Here is a 25,061-nt window from a genome sequence, read left to right as displayed (position 1 = left end):
AGTGCTGTGAGGTCTGTGAAAATAACAAGACATTTAAAAAATAAGATTCAAATTGTTAATTTTAAAGATTTAATAAGAGGATGCAAATAAATAATGCAAATGCCTCTCATAAAAAATGTTTATAATTATATGTATAGCATTAATGTAATTGTTTTATTTTCATGAAGGAATTGCTAAAATATAAAATTTTTAAAATGTTTAAAAGAATTATCTAAATAAATATTTAAAATATTGTTAGGTAGTTAATTTGGTCAGTTAATAAATACTGTACTTTATTAGAAATAAATATTTTGAGATTAATGTTTGAATTGATTTTTTTTTTTTTTTTTTGTAAAAATACAATAAAATAAATGAAATTATAAGTTTTAAATGTTATGATGTAGGTCCTTCAGATGAGGATGATCATGAGGATTGATGGTACATGAAGATTGGAAACCCATGAAAATGTGCAAGCTCAACTTATTCTCCTTTTATTTTTCAAATCTATTTGATTACCAGTAAGCTACCACAAAAACAGTAGGACAACAAAAAAAAAACAGTTTTTGTTTTTCAAACAAACACTTTGAGTGCAAATAATGAGATACAGATAAATGTTTCATATTTAAAATAAATGTTCAACGTCTGATTCGTTGTTCCGCATCTTCAGTTTTTCCTTGTGTCAATATATATATATATATAATATATATATATAATATATATATATATATATATATATATATATAATGATTATTTTATTTGAAAGTGCGTTTTTTTCCCTCCATTCTGCGGTCTGCGGTGTTGGTGAGAAACAGTCAATAATTTTTATTAGTATTTCTGGTCGTCTTCCAGCTCCCCATGGTGTGAATTCCCTTCACCATACACACGAGTGCATGCTGCTTATCGTCACATTGAAATTTCATCTGCTATTTTCCAATTAAAAGCTTAATAGCCCTGGAAACGGAGTTCATTGTGGTGAAGTTTACCGTGGCCCCCAGTTCTCAAAGTCTGTGTCTGCCGGGATCCATTACGTGCTTGAATAAACCCATTTAGGAACAGAACGGGACTCGAGGGTGGCCCGGTGTTGAGTTTCACTGGACTTTAAAAGCGATGGGCATCATTTTAAGAAAGGTGTGCTGCAATTTACACCCTACATCGCGCGCCAACCGCATTTAAAGCCTTTGTATGTTTACTGTGAGCACAACAGCAAATAGGTCTGTTTAATGTAGATGACATTGCCCAGTTTCACTTCATTTAATATTTATTATTATTTATTATTATGTTCCTTCAAGAACTAATTTAAGTCCAAATCATATTGCTCAATTAACTCGTGCTGCATGTCGCACCATTCAACTTTTTTTTTTTCATGGGAATAAGTGAAAGAGTTTCATTCAAATGCAAACCACCAAATTATTGTCGCCTGTGTTTAATTCGAATTCGCAGCGTGTGGTTAAAACTAAATACCTAAGTGGTCGCGGGGTTTTTTGGTTGAAAAGCGCACAGCAGTTATGGGAAACTCATTTCTACAATTCCCAGGTCAATTCTTCAAATTACTCGCAGTCATAAGGACCTCATGCTTCGTATGTTGGCAAATTGGTGTGATGTGGTTCAAACAAACGGTCAAAATTATGAAGTTTATTTCATCTTGAAGTTCATTATTAAGTTTATTTTATTATAATTGTTAATGTTTTCGAATATACGCGTTTATATTTATAACACGCGTATATTCGAAAACATTAACAATTAAACAAACGAGGTTACAAATCTTTATTGTGAATTAAATTAGAAGTTATAAATAATGTGAAATTTCCAGCCCATTTTAATTTAATTTCTGTTCATACTTTTCCAAATTCCTTATAAAGTTTAAGTTGATTCTTGCTAATGAACTGAATTCGAATTGTGATTTAAATTAAATATTAAATTACACTAATGATTTGTTGATGTACCATTCTATACAGATGCCAACTGAGTGCCAACATCTGCTACCGACGTGCGTATTCGATTTTTTATGAAATTATTCAGTTTGTGCTATTTGACTAACTTCTGTATGTTAACACACGGATTGAAAACGCAAGTTAAACATTACTGATACATGTTAAACACGAGACATACCTTGTAGACCGTATCATTTTAATACTACTTTTAATTATATTATATTATATTATATTATATATATATTATATTATTGACAGAAAGAATTCGAATTTGCATTTCGTAATTTTTATGATGCACAAAAGCTATCAGTAATTGTAGGCTTTGTAAAAAGTTGCATATCGGTAAGATCCCTAAATAAATAGAGGAAGAAAAAAACCGAGCCTTCCTCCCTCCAGTGTCAGGGGAATGTAAATGGCTCGTGACAGTGATGTGAGGAATAGAAGTTTACTCGTTAGTGCGTGTCAGATCACCCGATGCACTTCTTTTTGCGGGGCGAAAGGTGGATCCTCGTCTTAAAGAGTCAACACCTCTCATCAGGAGTGTATCGAGCAGCAGAGGGGCTTGATCTTGACAGCATTTCTTTCTCTACACCTTATCTGATGCACTTGCGCCTCTGGCACCTTTGGAAACCACTTGAGAAATGAATGGCTACGGATCGCCCTACCTCTACATGGGGGGCCCGGTGTCCCAGCCGAGAGCGCCCCTCCAGAGGACCCCCCAAGTGTGCGCGCTGCAGGAACCACGGCGTGCGGTCCTGGCTGAAAGGGACCAAGCGCTACTGCCGGTTTAAGGACTGCACTTGCGCAGAAATTGTATTCTGATAATCGAGCGGCAGCGGGTGGATGGCGGCTCAGGTGGCGCTGAGGAGGCTAGCAGGCGAACGAGAGTTTGGAGAGTTTGATCCCAGAGTCTCTGAGGGCGCTGCCCGGCATCACGGTGAGGCAGCGGAGAGCAGAGCGCGAACCCGCGGGCCAGCGACATAGACCTGCGCTGGAGCACAGACACCGTACCCCCAAAACAGACCGCAAGTAACCGCTTTCACCAGCTACTCAATATTCGAAAAAGTTTGCTGCTTGGAATTAAAGTTTTAGCAACCCTGACGACGATGCATATGTTTGCACAACGCATTATAATTAACTGGTCTTATTTACTTACAGACTTATTTAATAACTTACTTAGAAACCTTATTTAATGCATAACTGATAAACGAAACACGGCTGGAGGTTTAAACCACATATTTCTGAAATGACACTGGCAACTTTTACAAATTTATTAGTAATTAATATGTTAATATATTACAAATAAAATATAAAATTATATTTGGGCCTGTCACAAATATCAAACAAAAATAATAGCATTAGTTTAGTTACTTACTGATCGACAAAACATGATAATGCACAATGCCGGCAGTTTGTTTTTGGAACAAGCTATTGATTAACTTAACGATAAATTCAACCACAATTATATATAATATTGTTTTGTTCTCATAAAAAATATTATGCTATATATTATTTATGATGAGTTAGGCAATGAAAATTCCAGCAAAACACTTTTATTATGTCCACACTTTATTCGATATTTAATATACGTGAGAATAAACTGTCTGCATTTTACAGGAAAAGTTCTGAATGTTCAACTAAATTATTTCGTTAAAATAAAGAAATATATATATATATATATATATATATATATATATATATATATATATCTATATATATATATATATATCTATAATATATATAATTATAAATAAAGCAATCCGACGTGGTGCATAAGGAAACTGGCATTGGCTTATTTCGGTGAGATTGATCTGAATGCTGGTCGTTTTAAATACTGTATTCTGCGACCGCCAGTACACGTTAGAGGTAATAGGCAAGGCCCTGATAATCATTTCAGGGCAGGTCAACTGCAAAGTAGGCGAAGTCCAAGCTGATGTAAAATGTTTCTAAAGTAATCAGTTTGCAAAACTGTAATGAAGTGGCATCGACGAAAGATTTTTCTCTGCCACCGCATCAGCGTTTTTATGCAAACAGCTAAAAAAGTTACCATTATAAATCACAGGAGTGCTGACAGGTCAGTAACCTGAATGTTGCACTATAGTCTGCAGAAGCAGACAATGTTTTACTAGTGTCAGTGTTTTAGCTGGACTTAAAGGCTTCCACTTTAGTCATTCCTGAGAACGGCCGGCAAACGTAAAAAAGATTTGAACTAATGTTAGTCTGACAGTTTTATCATTTTTTTGAGGCCTACAATCTAAAGACATTATGGATATAATTTTCAAAGAAACATGTTCAGATTATCTAAACATCTACCGGAAACCATATACTTTCAGTCTTCCATCATCCCTCCACTAGCCCAACTGCTTCTTGTCCCAGCCAGTCTGGGATTGGGCCAGATATGTTTATACCCCATCAGATTGTGAACTTGTGAATACTACTTATATATCAGCATATTCATACAATCAGTGCATGGGTGTGTGTTTTCCAGACCTAAGTGATGAGCTGTCCGGTGAGCAGTCTGGAGGAGAGAACGGTGGCAGTGACAGAGAACCAGAAGCAGTCAGCTCCCCAGAAGAGTCCAAACCCAACCTCTGCTGCACCCCTGACACCTCTGACCCATCTCCCCAGCTTGAGGAGTCCCGCTTTGGCATGTCAAAATCCTGCTCTGACCCAGAACCCAAATCTGACAACCCTAAATACTCCCCTGAGCCCAACCTCCTCATCGAAGGCCTCTCCGGCTCCGTCTCTCTCCCTTTCAGCCTGAGAGCCAACCGACCCCCTCTGGAGGTCTTGAAGAAGATCTTCCCAGCCCACAAACCAGCAGTCCTGGAGCTCATCCTGAAAGGCTGCGGTGGGGATCTGGTCGGAGCCATCGAGATCCTGCTCTCCAGCCGTTCCACGATGAAACCTGAAAAGATTCTGTCGGAGAGCTCAGATGCTCTGGTTCTTCCCTCAAACGGCCACCTCTTTGAGCATCCGCTCAGCTCCTACCCAGTATCATCTTCCAAATGGTCGGTCGGGTCGGCCTTCCGTGTTCCCGATTCCCTTCGCTTCTCCTCTGAGTCATCTGGTGGGGTCGTACCGGGCCCCCTGAGCATGCCACTACAGCACGGCTTCCCTCAGCCCCCTCGATACCCCCTCATGCTGAGGAATTCGTTGAGCCGTGGCCAGGCTGGGCCATTTATGCACAATGATGTGACTCTGTGGAATACCATGACATTGCAGCAGCAGTATCAGCTGCGCTCTCAGTACGTCCCACCATTTTCAGGCCCCTCAGCCGGGGTGATCCGCAGCTCTCCGCTCCTCACCAGCAGACCCAGTGAAGAGCATCGGATCAGCATCCAGGAGGAGAGCTGCCCCGTCATTGCCAAACAGAGCATGTACGCTGCAGATGAGGAGTACGATGATAGATCTGACTCCTCAGACTCCAGGATCCTCAATACTTCCTCCTAACTCCAGCGGTTACAAAATAAGCCCTGAAATATGGCTTGAAATAATAGGAAAGAGACTCTGCTCTTCTAGGGAGCGCAATGAAAAGATGTACAGTGCATTACTTGAGGTATTGTATTTCTACCTGATTTGAGGTTGTCGTGCCAACTTAATCATGTGTGGAATAACATTAGCTTTAATTTTTTGAGTTGGGGGGGTCATTAAGGGACTATTGATTGACCAAAAATTCTGAATAACAATTTTGAGCACAGTGATATGGATTACCACTTTGCATGAAATGTACCATTGATGACAATTTAATGTAGAAATATTTCAGCAATCCTGCATGTAAAAGTATGGCAAATAAACCTTCTATGAACTGTTACTGTCAGTGTGTTTATCTGAAATATTTACATATATTAAAAAATTCTACAGAAACAACAACAATCAAACATTAAAAAATATTGGGAATTAATCAAGCATGGATTTGTTTTTGGAAAGAAAACATCTCTTCAATATAAGAAAAAGAAAACAATGAATTAGCTCTTTACATTAATTATAATAAAAATACAATCTCAATGAGACAAAAAAGTTCTTACATTTTTAGCATATCTGAAAAGAACATAATTGACATAAATACAGCTTTAAGTTCATAACCAAACAGTTCTTTATTATACAATATTTAAGCAATGCCATAATATTATCAAATGACGCAGTCGTCATAATAAAATAACATTTACCCTTTTACCTTATTATCTGATGGTTTGTTGCAACAATAATTTGTTATGCAGTTTTTTTTTACCAAACTTTTTATATTAATCAATTACAAGACAAGAAAAGTAAGCTAACCGCGCCACCTAGTGGACATTCTGAACGTCTGACAATGAAACAGAATTCACGAAGTCCTGCTTATACTAGATAGTATGTTTTAGGTCGTGAATTTGTAACACATCTAGCCAACATTAAATGCAAATATGTTTAAGAATTAGACATGTTCAGAGGAACATACAATCAGAAATATATTCATATTTAATTTTCATTCCCCGTGCAGAAAAATGACACAACGTTACTTTATCATCTCTCAATTATAATTATAAATATAATACATTAATATTACATAATTGATGATTATGCCCATTATTATTATTATCCATTGTCTTCAGTGAAAGTGCTCTACTGTATGTGCAAGAATGCCTCGCTATGAAAACATCAATATTGACTCACACTGTCACCTTGTGATGCACTTTATAATTCGCTTTAGACCTATACCCAGAAAACAAATTTAAGGCTTTAAATTACAAACTGTTCAACTAAGATAACAGTCTAATAGTTTCTGGGTACCTGTAACTGAGATATATAAATATACATTTGACGTGACTATTCAAAATCACAGTGTTTATAAACGTATGTGTGATGCTAAAGCAGCGGGTCGCTGCATCGTGCAGGTGTCGCAGTTGCAGGCTCTTTAAACACATCTGTTGACTTAACCGAGCGCCAGCTTTTAATGCTGACATTTGAATTTGTGCTCTAAGTCACAGGGCGTGTGTTGTCGTACCATCAAGCCGGACAGACAAATTATGAGTGGTTAAGCATTCAGCAGGTTGCCACGTGTTAACCGATCCATCAAGCGTCTTCAAATGCTAATTAACATAACAGGGATTCAGCGCGCTCACAAATCTCCCGTCTCTACTCCGCGATCGGGTTACACTGCAGCGCGTAACAGACACACCCAGAGGCTTGTCACTGATCATCGCTTGTAAATAATGATCCCAGTCCGAGTCTGAGGGCGTTTTAACCATGATGGACCTGCATTGTCACTGTGACAGAAGTAACGCATTTGTATAACTTCTCAACAATGCAGGCTGATAACAAACACAAAGGCCTCTTTCTTATCAGCGAACGCATGCCTGGCGAGGTAAAATAACAATGTAAATATAAGCCTAGATTAAAAGATCCATTCTGTGGAATATAACAACCACTTTCGTTAGACATACGCATAAAGATCGCCTCTACTAACAATAAGACCACGGTTTCCTCCATTTGGCATTGTATATGTGTTTAGAAGAAGGCAGAAGAGAAGATCAAAGCATTCCATGGGGAAATTGCACCCTGGGTAGCAGTTGGGTTGCTGGCCGTAACCTTGCTAATAAATTAAGAGCGAGTAGCAAAGCTGCACCTGCACGGCAAACATCTTCACCACATGTGCGTAACAGAGATGACGGGCCAGACAAGACCAGACCAACAATTAACCAGCACAATCACCCCATAAATACCATCCTGCCTTACCTGATCGATGAAAATGTGTTGTTCAAAACGGATACCCAGGAACTGGTTAAATAAACGTTTTCTAAACTATTTTAATGTTTTTATAATGACATTTCATAAATATGCTAGATTGATTCAAATACATTTTTATACGAATTATGAAACCAAATTTGCTGGCTTATATAGCTGACCTTAGTTAGCCCTATAAGGGTTTTCACAAATTTGGAATTAACAACCCATCATTTGATTGTATTAGTTATTGCAATACGATATTTTTTAAATCCTATAGCCATATAAAATACCTGAAGAACAATTCAATAAAGTAGATCATAAATTTATATAAATAAATTAATATGGCTGTGTTTAGATGGTATTTTGTTCCAGAACAAAAACCATTGAGGGGTTACTTTAAGTGCCGATGACGCGTGGTTCTGTGTGTTGTGTGTGTTGTATATATATTAATAATGCGCATATATATGCATTAAAATAATACTTACTGTTGAGAACAGTAAGATATAAAAACAATTGAGAGAGGTTACTCCTAATGTGCGGATGACGCGAGATAATGTTTATTATATATATGTATACACACACACACACACACACTCACACACATACATACATACATTCCAGCGTTATGGATGTGATATTTTGGAGTAAAAACTCAAAACATAAATTCACATAGAAAGTAAATGTTAACATTATATTGAAACCTCTGTTTATATTTTACAAAACAACTAAACACAGAGTTATGGGATCAGAAAAAATATTACTCTGTAAACATTTTTTATAATTTCAATGAGGGGAATTAAACATGCGTATGCATGTGACAAAAAAAAGTCTGCGAGTTTTCAGTATACGACATACTTTGTTGAAATTCTCTGAATTAAACTGCACAACCCAAAAGAAACAATAATCAAAAGGATAAAAGTCAACTCTCTACAGAACAAAACAACTGATTTTATTTTATATTTGACATTTTTGCATTTATGAAGGAAAAGCTTCGTTATGGATGTGAAACTTGTGTGACTGGTAAATCATATATAATAGTTTGAAAACAAATACTTTTTTGAGTATATTTAAAGTACTGGATAATAGTTGCTTACACAAAAAAATGTTGAAACGGTTTCTCTATTTTGGTGAAAACTTACTTTTTTTCATGGCAAGGTTGACATTTGCATGGAATTGCTCATATATATATATATATATATATATATATATATATATATATATATATATATATATATATATATATATATATATATATTAATTTTAATGATTACACACATTTTTTATGTAAAAAAATATTGTTAGAAACATATATAGCCCTGCTAGATTGATACTGAAATGATATTGCAGTCTGCATTTTTATAGATTACGCATGTTGGACAACATGGATAATTTTAAAACTACAATTTTATGTGTACAAACTCCAACCATATTGTGTTGTTCTTCACTAAGCTTAACTCTCCCACGTCCCGCATGTGCTGCTGTCTATAGAGCAAACCCATCACGAACAGTAGCTGTGGCATTCTTTAGTGTCAGTTGATTTACTTTGTTTTGAGAAACATCACACATGGTAGGTCGATCGGGACAAGAGAATTATGTTTTGTGTAGCCTTCCCGCATGCTTAGTCAATGTTTTTTAAGTATCGCTTGTTGTGTCAACTGTCATATCACGCTCAATCTCGAGCTGAAAACAGTGATGCATCTCTGAAGGGTTGTGCATTGTCAACAGCAACTCACAAGATATTAATTTGTGTAACAAGAGATCTAGTGTCTTGTTAACAGACAAACTAATTTGTCAAAGTCATTTTAAACCATTCAATTTATAAATAGGTCTTGCAGAGCTGCAACTTTTATGTGGAAAAAAATGTTAAAGATGGACTATAAATAATAGAAATGTCTCAATTAACAAGAGTAATTTTATATACATCTGTTCGGCGTTTAAAAGCATGATCTCCAAATAGGCCGATCAGCACTGTCGTGTAATAAACAATTAATAAATCACACTAAAAAGAATGGTTAATATTTATAGATGCATATTCTATTTATATCTCAAAGCAAACAAACAAAAACAAAAAGCACCTGTATGGCAACGCTGTTAGGCGTATTTGAATAAAAATGAAAATCCATCGCCAGTTTTTGCATTCACCAGCTGTAATTTGAATATTGTCAATTAGTGGTTACTTTGGCCACTGCAAGCACATTAACGAACAATTACAACGTACATTGAAAATATGCTTCTGTAATATAATTAGTAGCCAAAATAAACATCAGACTTCTGTTGTCCAAATACAATAAAAAGCAAAGTCGTTTCTTATTTTCTTTAAGCATCTGCACAAAGCAAAAGTTCACAGCTACTTAATAGTTTAGTTTGTGTAGTATTATTGAATTAATATAAGCTACTCAATTCAATTTCTAAACTGAATAAAAGCCAACTTTAAAGATGCCTACAGAAATGAACAATATATTTAAAATGTTGAGACATGGGGGTTTGAAACCAGATGCATTAAACAGCTGAACCCCCATTGTGCTCTGTGATTATTTGTTCTGCTTTCTTAGAAATGTTTTATTTGTAACTTAATTCACCCCATTAAGAACTTCGTTCAGAGAGCCGTCCTGTTCCAGCCAATAGTACAGCGCGGTTTTACATCGAGCCAATAGGAACATGCTGTCAAACACCGTCATCTGATAGGCTCGTTGTAAGCGGAGCTTCCCAATTGGCTGCCGCGGATTTGCTGCGCGGATCTTAGAGTTGAAAGGCTGGGATAGACTCTCATCACACCGCAGTGACAGATCAGGTTGTCTAAATGTCGCTCACTGATGTATAGGTAAAAGTGGTCTATTTTACCCTGGAGGAGCGCTTCTTACTGGTACAACAGCTCTGGGAAACAAGAAAGACAAATACCTCAGCTTTTAGTTTTATTCCGCCTTGGATAACCACTCATCGTTTGTTTGACTGCTTTGGCAAGGTAAGTGTATTTTAAAATATAAAATATGCTAGAGACATACTATTTAAAATACACTGTAAATTTGAGAGCATGTGTTTATTTATTTTATTTGTTTACTTAAGTAAAAAAAATAAGTATTTAGTTAAGTACACATTTACCATCTACAGTGATTCATTCACAAAAGTTTTTCAGATCACAGATTTTTTTGATAAATGAGAATTTAATTTTACTCTTTAAGTAAAATGACAGCATTTAACTTGACACGTTACATGCAGGAAAATATAGTTTTAATATTTATTATTTACAATTTTCTGGACAGCATCTAGGTTTACGCGGCCTGAAAATGACGGATCTGTCGGGCACTGAGTTTGAGATCGACGTGGAGGGCCTGGAGACGGAGAGTGATGATCAGGCGGTGTTCACCGGCCCCGGAGAGGACGACACGGGCTCCAAAGACGACGACAAATCTGACCGCTTAAATCTCGGCTCTGGAGACCAGCGCAAACTTAGCCGCACGCCGAAATGCGCCCGCTGTAGGAACCACGGCGTGGTGTCTTGTCTAAAGGGCCACAAGAGATTCTGCCGATGGAGAGACTGTCAGTGTGCAAACTGCCTGCTGGTGGTGGAGAGACAGCGCGTAATGGCTGCTCAAGTGGCACTGCGGAGACAGCAAGCGACAGAGGTGAGTGCGCGCTAACTAATGACCCGGCCATTTGTTCCCATCAGTATTAAACTGAGGTAACAGAATCTACACTCTTCAAAATAAAGGATAAAAAAGAGAGATTTACAGCGATACCACAGAGGAATCATTTCTGGATTTAATTTTCAAAGAATGTTTTTAAATCAAAAAAATATTTTCCATCTATAAAAAAAGCACGAAAATGTTCCAGGGATGTTAAAGGTTGGGCTCTTCGTGGAAACAGTGATGCCAATAAAGAACCTTTATTTGTAAGAGTGTATAAGCAAAAAGCTTAATAAAATAAAACAAAGTGAAGGAAGATTTTTCTGAATGTATCAGCCAGTCTGACATTTCTCCAAGACTGCTAAAAAATAAACCATTGACTCTGATCCACTAGAATAAATGTCATTACTTATCATTCAATTTTAGGACAAAAAGGGAATAACTGGGAAGCAAATACCGGTGGAAAGACGAAATATCTATCAGCGACACATCCGTCCATCGACCATGCTGGCAAAAAGCATTTTAGAAGGTGGGTAAAAACCAACAACAAAAAAACAAATTCTGTAGCATGCATGGATTCTCAGCTCAAGCTCAAGACTGATCTACCTGATGATATCTTTCATCCTATTTTTTCTTCTTTTTAAAACTAATTTACCCCTCTTTTCTCCTTATCTCTCAGCTTTTCTTGGACTTCTGTCTATTTCAAATTAATTCACTATGGTTCACCTGTGGATATTTTCATGGCGTAAGCGTCTCTTAAATACAGCATGTTCTAAATGATTCAAATAAAAGCTGCATGATATTATTGATGCTCAAAATTTAATGCAGGATTTATACTAAAACATTTGTGGTGTTATATTATTCAAAACAAATTCAGAAACTGCTCACAGTGCCTTAAATGTTATGTGTTGTTCTACATAAATTCAGCCATTGTTTTCATCCACAGGATATCGTCCAGTTCAGAATGACCCATTCCTGGGTGCCAATCCCACTCTTCCCCCTCCTCTGAGCGACCGCATGAGGAAGAGACGGGCCTTTGCTGACAAGGAGCTGGAGACCATCATGCTGGAACGAGAATACAAAGAAACGGGAGCTTCTTGAGTCCACCCAGTCCAACTCAGCCTCGCTCTTCATGCCGGGCAGTATGGTCCACGCCGCTGAGTACAACTCCTACAAGACGGCCTTCTCATCCCGCTTCCACCCGTCCACCTCGAACCCTCTCCTAAAGATCTGTGCGGTTTTCTACCCTGGCTGTCTAGACCTCTCTCTGCAATACGCTGCCACCGGCGTGACCACAGCAAACGTGGAGCTCATCTCCTCTAACGTCAGTGTAGCCACCACCTACCGCCAGTACCCCCGATCTCTCCGCGCTTCGTAATGTGGCCCGCGGAACAGCAGCAGTATTAGCGATGCTCTCTTATACCAGCAATGCCTCTTAAACGCTACCGCAGTGCAGAACTTGAAACCTGGAGCAGTTTGGGAACCCAAAAGATGATGAGCTCCACCGAAAGTCACCCTCCTGAGCAGGGAGGCACCCGCATCCCGGCTTGAGGGATCTCGAGTGGCTCCAGAGTCCTCAGACTTCCAGCCAGGACCCAGAGAGGCTCAGACGGGACTCGGCCACAATGGAGGTGCCCGTTCGGCCTTCTCTCCTCCTAAAAGAGCTTACGGACAGGCTTTCCCTCCACAAGCAGGAAGCCACGAGCATGTGATCAACAACATGAGCAAAGACACAGCCAAGCACACACTGTCCATGAAACTCAACTCCTTCCATTCTCTCATCCAGCAGACGCTCAACGACAAGAATCCAGACACAAACAGGCCCTACTGTAAGGAGCTGCTGGAGGAAGCGGCGAAAAAGTTCAGGGAAGGTACAGCCAAAGACACAGTGGGACTCAAAAGCTCGGAAAGAGCGGCAAAGGACTTTGTAGCAAAGCCGCGGTGCAGCAAGGTCACCGCTGGAGAGTCGCTGTCGTTCTCAGTGGAAGCCATATTAAAAAGACCGGTGCTTTCTTTAAATCGGAAATCTCAGTAAGGCTTCTTGCAAACAACAACAGCAAATCTTAAAAGTAAAATTGTAACTTTTTGTGCTGATTGTATATTTATTTTCAAATGCATATTTTGGAAGTTTATATAAATACAAGACAGAAAAAATTATCCTGGGATTAATCAAAACGGCATGTGTGCTGCTTTATGGACACTTCTGTGTGTGTGTATATATATATATATATAAACAAATGTACATAACATTTCAGACATGCTTGTTGTATGTTAAAATATATGATAATGTGTAGAGTATTTAATTGTAAATGGTAATTTTGCTACGTTAAAAATGTCAATAAAATGAAATTTTGAAATAAATGACTGTAAGAAGTCCCGTGTTTTTACTATATTTGTGAGCCTAGACCACAAAATCAGTCAAATGTTGCACTTGTATATTTTTGGGAGCAGTCAAATTCATGGCTTTTTACTTTTTTTTTTTTGCTCCAAAAATCATTAGAACGTTAAGTAAAGATCATGTTAGATGTAGATATTTAGTACATTACCTACAGTAAATATATCAAAACTTTATTTTTGATTCATAATGCACATTGCTAAGATCTTGTTTTGGACAATTTTATAGGCAAATTTCTCAATATATATTTGTTTGAACCCTCAGATTGCAGATTATCAAATATTTATACTGTATCTCCATTCTAATATTATTTCATCCCAACCATAAATCAGTGGAAAGTATATTTATTCAGCTTTAAAATGATGTGCAAGTTCAAAAATGTATCCTTATGACTGGTTTTGTGGTACAGGGTCACATTTTGCTGTTAGGTATGTTTTTTTTAATAAATGTGATTGTTTCTATTAAACTAGAAGTTTAATTAAGCCAATAATGATGTTAATTATAACATTATAATATTCATAACACTTTTAGGTTACACTACTTTGCAACTACCCATCAACAAACTCTCATTAGAGTATTAGTAGACTGAAGTTGAGACTTGAAAAGTTGCTTATAGGAATATAAATATACTTATAGGAATATAAAGCTCTGCAGATATTAAGCAGATAATATGCTAGTTGACGTAGTTACAAAGTTACTTTTATTCAACAGAATGAAAATAGTGGTGTTCGGTACACACAAAGTAATTATTATGGTAATTTATTACAATAATTGAGTAATGAATAGTATTTAACCTGACCCAGGCACTAAATCAATAATATGCAATCAATATAGTAATAAATAAATTAATTAAGAAAAAAAGAAACACATACCGTTGTAAAAGAATGATTTATTTACTGATACATTTGAGCTCCTTGAAATGTTTAAACCTCTCATTAGTGTTCATTAAGAACCTGTCATTTGGATCATTTGAATTGTGTACTTTTTCAGCACAGCGGCAGTATTTTTTGTTGTTACATCATTCTCAAGTAAATGTAAAAAATATCTGCAAATACTGCGATTAAATAAATGCGATTAAAATTCAAAGTTAAATTCTGGATATAGAAAACAATATAATTTATGCTATTATTACACATTTGACCATTTACTATACATTGGCCATTAAGTTTATAAAGTAACTGTGTGTGTGTGTGCCTCCGTGCATGTGTGCGTGTGTGTTTATCTAAAAAGGACAAATGATTGTGTTTACTTATTCCACTTTATGTGCAAATACGAAACACCTGCTCAAGACATTAGTTATGACTGCATGTATCACAGATGTCGATGATGGAAACATGAGAGGTCCATAAATTATAAAATACCTTCAACAATGCATTTTTTTTATTTTTTAACATTTATTCCATTATCCAGGATTATGTGTAAAGTATTCAGAAGATGACAAATTCAAAGAATAAAAGAGATAAAACGAGAAAAAGAAAGTAAACAGATCGTGTGTTACTACATTAAAAGGATAGTTCTCAAAAAATACACTAAAATGCTGGATTCCACACAACTGAAGTTATTAAGTTAACTTATTAGTTTCTACAAATTTAAGTGGACTAAACATAAAACAATTAAGTTGTCCCTCAAAAAAAACAAGAATTGTGTTGTTTCAGATCATTTTAAATAAGTAGTTTGAACAAACAAACAAAAAATGAGTGCACATGTAAATGGTCATTTTTGCTACATTAAAAATGTCCATAGAATGACATTTCTAAATAAATGACTGTAAGAAGTCCCGTGTTTTTACATTATTTTGACCATGGAACCACAAAAATCAATCAAATGTTGCACTTGTATATTTTTGGGAAGAGTCAAATTTATGGCTAATTACTTTTTTGCCAAAAATCATTAGAACATTAAGAAAATATCATGTTATGTAGATATTTAGTACATTTCCTACAGTAAATATGTCAAAACTTTATATTTGATTAGTAATGCACATTGCTAATGTAACCCTCCCCAGCTGGAAAAAACAAAAAAATATTATATTGGAGCCCTGGTATCCCAGCAGAAGTAATATGGTAATACCGGTCCTTTCCCTGTAAATTATAGCAGTATGTACTACAATAGACTTTTATTTAGTGCGGTGCCTCCAACTTAGAAACTATACTTCCCAACATGAAAAGCATGAAGAAAATTGACAATAAAGGTTTATCAAAACCTTCAGGTTTATTCAATCAAAAAAAAAAAATTATAAATAAAAATAAATAATAAAAATAATAAATAGATAAATGAATAAAATGAAGCTAAAATAAATGTATAAAAATAAAGAATGAAAAAAATGTGTATATGAAACCAAATAATAAAATGAGAGAATTATTTAAAAACTGACCCACAAATCCACCCAACAGAAATAAGATTGTTTAAAGATTCACGTGACACTTCTCTTAATATAACCTAGATAAATAAATAAAATAAAATAACGTAAATAAATAAAAAATAAACTTGTTCTTTTCCCTGCATGTTTTCTTCTTTATTTATAAATCTGATTTGCAAAGGGGCTACACTAAGAACCTAATTTGGACCATTTTAAAGGCAAATTTCTCAATATATATTTGTTTGAACCCTCAAATTGCAGTTGATCAAATATTTAAACTGTATCTCCATTCTAATATTATTTATTTCTTCTGTTGAGCACAAAACAAGATTTTCCATAGTAGGAAAAACAAATACTATGAAGCTTTCCAACATTTTTCTAAATATCTTCTTTTTGGTGTTAAAAAGGAAACATAAAGGTTTGAAACAATTAAAGAATGATTAAATGATGACAGAATTTTCATTTTTGCTAAAAAAATATTTCTTTAAAAAAAAATAAAAATTAATCTCCCATCCAAAATAAACCATGTGTGTTATTTTAGTCTGGCTAATAAAGTAAATATGTCCAGAGTAGACTACACATGAAATCGTTATGGTAACTAATAAATGTTAACAATACAAGCCTGAGACGTTATAGTTTAAGCACTTGGATGGAATCATATCTGGCTACAAATGGAGCAGGCAAAAGTCTCTAAGGAAAGACCTCTGCACGATATCTCCTACAACCAACGAGAAGCTAGCATGAAATTATAGATTGACTACAGCTGTTAGTCAAAATCGCCTTTCTTGGAAAGAATGTTGATCTACAGCCCTCAAGACATCCACAATAGTTAGTATAACCGAAAGGCTGTTCTGCGCTCATCTCTTCGCTTGTTTATTGTAAACATTTTCTGTCAATACCCATGTGACCAGGAGAAATTGGTCAGAGCTTCTGCAACAGCAGGAGAAGTGTTTTGAGCGAGCTGATTGTAACAGTACGACAGTGGATCTGCTGATGCCATCAAGACTGATGAGGCTTGTTCCCATAGTGTCAGATTTAGCACATTAGCAAAGTGCCATCACTAGCATAGGCGGCATGTTTGTTCAGTTACTTTTACTAGAGCCTTATGTCAGGCCGAGTGAGCCTGTCTGTTTAAACGCTGTCGATAACACATGAGGAAGGCAGGTCAGGATATGCTAACACTGGCTGTGCTAACATTGGCTAGTTTGATAACGCTGTTGATCCGAAACATGCAATTTTCCTTTTCAGCGCTGATATGATAAAGAGATCAGATTAGCCACAGTGAGAGTGAGAGAACAAAATCAGATTTTGATGACAGACAAAAACATCAGTTATCTAACTGAAAAAAACGTTCTTAATCTATTTCTCTTTCAACAGTTTTAAAGGGAGCACAATCAAATGCAGTTGAAGTCAGAATTATTAGCCCTCCTGAATTATTAGCTCCCCTTATATTTTTGCCCCAATTTTTGTTTCACATTTCTAAACATAATAGTTTTAATAACTAATTTCTAATAACAGATTTATTTAATCTTTGCCATGATGACAGTACATAATATTTGACTAGATATTTTACAAGATACTAGTATTCAGCTTAAAGTGACATTTAACAGCTTAACTAGGTTCATTAGGGAGGTTAGGGTAATTAGGCAAATCATTTGTTCTGTAGACAATTGAAGAAAAAATTGCTTAAGGGGGCTGATAATATTGACTCTAAAATGGTTTAAAAATGTAAAAACTGCTTTTATTTTAGCTGAAATAAAACAAACAAGACCTTCACCAGAAGAAAAAATAGGAAATACTGGAGAATATAGGAAAAATCCCTTTCTCTGTTAAACATCATTTGGGAAATATTTGAACAAGAAAACAAATTCACAGGAGGGATGATGATAATAATAACAACAACAACAACAACAACAATAATAATAATAATAATAATAATAATAATAATAATAATAATAACAACAACAACAACAACAACAACAATAATAATAATAACAATACCAAAACAACAACAACAACAATAACAACAACAATAACAACAACAACAACAATAATAATAATAATAATAATAATAATAATAATAATTTTGACTCTACGGTATATGGTTCGAATATTAAAAGTGGGATTGCAAGCATCGTTTTAAGATTAGAATGGGTTCTATTTATGAACACTATAAAAAATGATGCTGATGCAAATCAAGAGGGTGGGGAGGGTGGGGATGGGGGTGGAATGAACGGGCCCTTGATAATGTCTTTGGGGCCCCCTAAATGTATGGGCCCTTAGAATTGAACCATATTTTACATTGTTTTCCCCAACAATTATTTGAAACATAATAATTGTTATAATATAATTGAATAATTCATATTAAATGACGTAAAATGTATATTTATAGTACATTTATTTGGGAACGGTCTACAGTAAGGTCTCATTTGTTAACATAGTTAATTCATTAGCTAAGTTGAACTAACAATGAGGAATTTGCAAAGTATAGTCTTTGTTATATTTTAATAAAATCTTAATTGTTCTATGTTGTTTTTTGGTTTTTAGAGAACAATGCCTCAACAAATGTTAACAAACAATTTGGGTTTTGAAAATGTATTGGTAAAATTTGCTGGGTTGCTTCAAGCCAATTTTGCATGAAACATAGACAAACCAAACTGAACTGTTGGGTAAAATTTATTATAATTATATTTACTAATAATATTTATACTTTTTTAATATAAATTATTTTAATAAAATAGCTTTTTTCAACACATTCTTTTACTAGTTTCTACTTACAATTTTAACTATCAATGATTTAGTTTCTTTACCATGATGAAAGCACATAATATCCCACTAGTCATTTTGAAAGACACTAGTATTTAGTGAAATTTAAAGGCTTTACCAACTTGTTAACTAATTAGGGTAATTAAGCAGGCAATTGGACAACAGTGGTTTAATCTCTAGCCAATTGAAAAGAAATTGTTATAAGCTAATAATATTGAAAAATATATTAGAAAAACATATTTGAAAAAGAATACAAATGTCACAGGAGGGCTACTAATACATATACTCTGAAGACAAGCAGGCAAACGTATCTTGTTTCAGAATGTATTGATATTTCCTGGCAAACAAGACAAATATACCGATCATGAAAATGTTTTGTTCAGTGTCAATAAAACAATGAAAATGCACTTCTGCTCATTTGCATTGCTGCACGGTTTACACCCAAAACATTTGTCTGAGCTAAGTATGTGAGGACAACTCAAACTGGCCAGACCACGTCATTCATTGTGCAACTTGCACCTTCTCCTTCTTCCCAGGTGCAGAACAAACCCATCTCTTAATCTGTTGACTTTGTCGCCTCAATTCAACAACACACAAACTGAAGCTGTGCTGCATTTTGAAGAGGTAGTTCAGTCGAAATTGGTCATTGTTACCCTCCTCTTGTTCCAAACTTGTTTGAGTTTTTTTATTCTGTTGAACACAAAGAAGATATTTTGAAGTATTTTGGAGACTGGTAGCCATTGACTTCAAAATATAGTTTAATTTCTTCTAATGTATGCCAATCCCAGCGGGAACTTTGATGTAAAAAAAAACATGTCAAAAATGCTAATCAATTAATGTTAAAACCCTGATGTCCATTTGACATCCACATGCCGATGCCCTTTTGACCACCAAAATAATGACACAAAAAATACATTAAGAAATGTTTAATTAATCTCAAAGCTCCAAATTTACACTGCATTTGTTTCCCTACAATGCATGTAAACTTCCTTGATGTCAAAATGACATCTAAAAATTGACATCTAACATGGGCATCAAAAATGTGATTACAGTACAGTCCTGAAACCGATTTATGACATGTTGTTTTGGTAGTTAAGTGGAGCAGGGTTGCACACTTGGACTGAGGATTTGGTTAAAACAGAAACTCTAAATAAAATTGTGCCGTAAAGTAAGGACTGACAACAATAACTTGTGTAGCATTAACAGTGTTTTTTTATTTTTACAATGTTTATAATTTTAGAAACAATAAACTATGAGGGCAACACGGTGGCGCAGTGGGGAAGGTCGCTACACAAGAAGGTCGCTGGTTCGAGCCCCGGCTGGGTCAGTTGGCATTTCTGTGTGGAGTTTGCATGTTCTCCCCGGATACTTATCTTATGCAGGATAAGTTGGTGGTTCATTCCACTGTGGCAACCCTTGATAAACGAAGGGACTGAGGCGAAGGAGAATGAATGAATGAATGAATAAACAATGAAATTTAGAAAGACTGGCTCTGGGTGGCGCATCAAACCGATTAACATTTTTTACATGTTTTTTATGACTTCAAAGTGCCCAATGTGATGGCTACCCCCTCCAACATTCTTCAAAATATCTTTTTTTGTATGTGTTGAAAACATTAAAACAAATCCTGCAATCACTCTCAGTCTGTGAGAGTGTATTATCATATTTGTATCATATATCCTTTAAGCACACTAGAGCTTGTGAACCTCAACTCAGGCAAGTCACAAAGCTTCAGGTTTATTTTGACACATGAAATTAATGGCGTGCTGCAAATTTTGCATTGGCTTCCATCAATGCATGAACAAGAGGGGTAGGATCCCAATTTGTTACCCTCATTTCACTACCAGCAGCTTTCATGCAGAATTCCTGGAAGGCAGCTTGTAATATAATCAGAAATGTGTAGCGCAGAAGCTTTTGTCAAATTTGCGGCTCTTAATTACTATGTTTTCTAAGATGACAGCTGATGAAGTCAATGCGGGCCGTTGAAAATTGTGTCTCTTTCTCTCTCTCTCACACACACACACACACACACACAATCTACCACCATCCACTTGCATTTCCATGGAGGAGCCTTGTCAGGCAGGTTTATATCATTAACACCTGTGGGATGTTTTTCTTTTCTCCTTCCTTTCACTGCGCGCAAACAGCCTTCCTTTTACAGCACTCACTGTATTCTCCAACAAACAGTCAACAGCTGAGTATATCCAGAGGGTTTAAACAAACGTCACCTCTCTGCTTCATAAAGCAATCAACCCAGGTGACAAGACGAGGCAGAGTGTGAACAGTGAAGCCCAGCGCCAAGCAATATCGCTTTTCAGATGTTCATATCCAAAGCCAAGCCATGTTGCGCTTGTGCTATTTATTCAAAGGTATTATTTACATGGACCCAAACAATGGTACAGTCCTGACGTGGCTCCAGGCTGGCCTGGCCGAGTTTGTTCGTTGTAGTTTGTTCGCAACATTTCCAAGACATTCAAGTAGATAAGCAAATGGCCTCAAGTTCAATGCAAATGCGTGTAAATCGGAATGTTTGTAAAGCACTGGCTGTAACAACATTTTGCTCTTGAGCTGTCCCGGCTGGTCTTGGCATATGTATGTGCTTGGCATGTTTTTGTGTGTGTGTGTCGCTTATGCGACTGTTATTGTTGAGGGATATTTTTTTGTGATTTTAGCTTGAGTGTTTTGTGTGCACAAGAGCAGCAAACTATCTTCTGTCTCCAGCAATGCATGGTCTTAATTTGCCATTCTGAAAGGAACATGGAAATCGTATGGAAATCCTTGGGAGAGAGACGTCAGATTTTACTGCAAAAGTCATTTTCGAAGATCTTTGTTTAGGTTCATTTACAGTGTCCTAGCAGGAGAGCCAAAAGAGAGCTGCGTCCATGGTCCTGAGGTCAACTCTGCTCAGTCAAAATATATTTGGGCCTGATTTTAGACTAACAAACGCTCATTTTGCTTGATTTGTTTTTTCAGGGAATTGCTGATCTAACTACAAGACAGGAAGTAACATTTCGGTTAAGAAATTTGTAACTTAAAAGTCAATATTTCTTTTATTCATTAAGGATGTGTCAGACAGATTTAAAGTGATAGTAAATACATGTACAAACCTTCCAAAATGCTTATATTTTAAATGAATGCAATTCATTTATTTATTTTCTTTTCGGCTTAGTTCCTTTATTAATCAATTAAAGACAATTTAGCTTACCCAATTCCCACTATACCGCATGTCTTTGGACTTGTGGGGGAAACCAATGCACCCGGAGGTGCACCGCTTTGCCACCGCGCCGCTCCTTAAATGAATGCTAATTTGAAAAATAAATAAATAAAAAACAACAACAGCTTCACAAACAAAATAAGTCAATTAAATTACTTTAATTTTCTTTCGTAAAATTTCGTAAAACATGTCATTGATAATGTAATACATTTTCATTATTTTTAGATTTGATTTCATTAATTTTGAATTGCCTAAAAATAAATCAAATACACCATAGAATTTTAGCCTGATTCTCAATTTTAATTAATTTAATTTAAGATGGAAGTTCCCTAAGAACAGATAACAGCTGTTCATTAACCAGGCAGGTTTTGTGGATATTCTGGTTTTCACAAAAAGAAAAAAAAAAGTTTGTTTAGCAGCAAATCATCACATAAGCAAGATTTTTTTGAGGATAATTTGACACTGACACTCGAATTGATGGAGAAAATTCAGCTTGAAATCCCATGAATAAATGAATAACTAACATTATTTCACTGCATTAAAACAAAAGCATAATTAATATTAACCTTATTTTTCACGTACGAGCGGGTGCAGCCATTGAACCTCTTTGTCTCTAGACTTCCTGTCTCATTCACTTTCATTCATCTTTAGATGTTAAAAACAGCTTGTTATGCTGCTTGATGTTGCAAACTGATATTTTTCTTAATCTGCTTTGTCTGTATGGACACATTTGTTTGTAGACCAAGTAGTTTGACCGTTTTCTGCGGTTTATTATTCCTAGTCATTTCACCCATAGGCAACTGAATCTGAAGTTTTAAAACAATCGCAAAATTGAGCGCACTTCCACATTTTAAAATAAGGTCAATAGACTTGGTGAGAAAAATATAACTCAAAAAAAAATTCTAATTTCAAAGAGTTATCTGACACAAAATCTTTAAACAGCTTCTTGTACTTAATTAAATAATATATCAATTAACGAAAATAGATTTTAAATGGCAGACACTGGCTGTATACTAAAATCTAGAACATTTACATTAATTTTAATCCTTAAAAGAAATAATACACATACATATTTAACACAGTCAAAATCTCTGTCAACTGTTCATTGTGAAACATTAAAAAGCCATTAACAGGCTGATAGAGGGGGCTCAGACCCCATAGGGGTTCACTAAAGAAGTGATCATTATTGGAGTCCAGTGACAAACGGCAGCAGCTCTGTTTTGGTAGAGAGTGAGTTGCTGATGTCCCGTGGCTGAGCACAAACCCTCAGCGTGGGGTGAAGAGGACAGCTTGACATCTGCCCCGGCTCTCCAGTCCCCAATGGTAAAGCGCTGCCTGCTGGGACAGAGGGTTTCACTGCCCTCACGCAAATACCACAGAAAGAGCAGGCCAAGGGGAAGAGATTCCTCTCAACATTGGCCCTCAAGAGAGACAAGAAAGAACATTGACCACTACACTCGCTACACTCCTTTTGCTCAGGGTATTGTTGTTGTGGTGAAGCATAAAAATGGTTTCATGACAGATTATTCAGTTTCCCTAAGGCGTTCACATTATAAATTAATGTTTTTTTTTGGTCAAACAGTCTGATTTAATTTTATTTTAATTACGATTTTACTGTTTTTGTATTTGTAAAATCAAAAATCATAATTATATTCACACACACCCAGTTGAAGTCAAAATTATTATCCCTTATTATATTTCACAAAGAATGTTTAACAGAGCAACAGATTTTTTTGCAGTATTTCCTATAATAGGTTTTCTTTTGAATAAAGTCTTATTTCAGTTAGAATAAGATAAGATTTCAATTTTGACAAAACAATTTAAGGTCAATATTATTAGACCCCTAAAGCAATATTTTGTTCAAATGTCTACAGAACAAGCCATTGTTATACAACGACTTGCCTAATTAATCTAGCTGAATACCAGTATCTTGAAAATATCAGATATTATGTATTGTCATTGGCAAAGATAAAATAAATCAGTTATTAGAAATTAGTTATTACAGCTAATAATGACCTTATTAGTCATACAGCCTGAAATCAAATGTAAGTAATGTGAGTAAATGCATAGATTACAGATACAAGTATAGATGCAAATACAATACAAAATGTACATCATAAAAATCATATATTTAATCATATTTTTGTCAAGTTGATCTGTCTGGAAAAATAAATACATAAAAAGCTAACAAAACAAAAACAAACAAGCTAAACAAGTTAACCAAGACTTTATTTTTTAGCATAATGATGTTTTAAAAATATTAAAATATACAGTGTAAAAAATGCTGTAAAAATGACAGTTTTACTGGCCATTTTGGTTGCCAGTAATACTGTAAATTTTACAAGTGCACAGTAAATTAACAATTACAAGTGTGCTGTTAAACTAAAGCACAACTATAAATGTTAATTTGCAGTGCGCTTTTACATACTTGAACACTAATCAAAATTGCCAGAATTACTGTAAACTTTACAACAATTTATTGCCGTGTATACATAAATGTGATTTAATTTCATTCTTCAGTGTGACAAAAATATATAAAAACATTCATTCATTCATTTTCTTTTGGCTTAGTCCCTTTATTCATCAGAAGTCACCACAGTCGAATGAACCGCTAACTTATCCAGCATATGTTTTACACAGCCGATGCTCTTCCAGCTGCAACCCAGTACTGGGAAACATTCATACACACTTATTCACACACATACACTACGGCCAATTTAGTTAATTCTACTAGCTTATAGTACATGTCTTTGGACTGTGGGGGAAACCGGAGCACCCGGTGGAAATCCACGTCAACACGGGGAGAACATGCAAACTCCAAACAGAAATGCCAACTGACCCAGCTGAGACTCGAACCAGTGCTAACCACTGAACCACCATGTCGCCATATAAAAACATAATTATTTCTAAAAATAAGTTGGAATTAGATTAATAAATGGAAATTAGCTGAGAAATCACACATTCATACCAGAATCACGGTTGACATTTTTGTTTTGCCGTATTTCAGATTACAGCTTTTTAATTAATCTCCTTCTCAGAGCTCTTGGCAAACATCACTCACTTTCACTTCGAACGAAAGTAGCCTGTT

At 35.6% G+C, this 25,061-nt stretch overlaps 2 protein-coding genes across 2 annotated transcripts; both read left to right on the top strand.

The window, feature by feature from the left end:
* Positions 1-2,445: 2,445 nt before the first annotated feature.
* dmrt3a (doublesex and mab-3 related transcription factor 3a) lies at positions 2,446-5,664 on the top strand. The gene is given in 7 exon segments (XM_056458162.1): positions 2,446-2,626; positions 2,628-2,714; positions 2,717-2,752; positions 2,754-2,783; positions 2,785-2,849; positions 2,851-2,939; positions 4,399-5,664. Coding segments are annotated over 7 exon segments (1,347 nt in total). The 5' UTR covers positions 2,446-2,551; the 3' UTR covers positions 5,364-5,664.
* Positions 5,665-10,356: 4,692 nt separating this feature from the next.
* Positions 10,357-13,557, top strand: dmrt2a (doublesex and mab-3 related transcription factor 2a). Its single transcript, XM_056456974.1, is given in 7 exon segments — positions 10,357-10,578; positions 10,877-11,239; positions 11,666-11,768; positions 12,186-12,325; positions 12,327-12,725; positions 12,728-12,766; positions 12,768-13,557. Coding segments are annotated over 6 exon segments (1,527 nt in total). The 5' UTR covers positions 10,357-10,578; positions 10,877-10,900; the 3' UTR covers positions 13,275-13,557.
* The last annotated feature ends 11,504 nt before the right edge of the window (positions 13,558-25,061 follow it).

This window comes from Danio aesculapii, chromosome 5 (genome assembly GCF_903798145.1).
Source record: "Danio aesculapii chromosome 5, fDanAes4.1, whole genome shotgun sequence".
Classification (NCBI taxonomy): Eukaryota; Metazoa; Chordata; class Actinopteri; order Cypriniformes; family Danionidae; genus Danio; species Danio aesculapii.
Note: the sequence above shows the minus strand (reverse complement) of the source record. Positions and strands in the feature narration are given on the sequence as shown.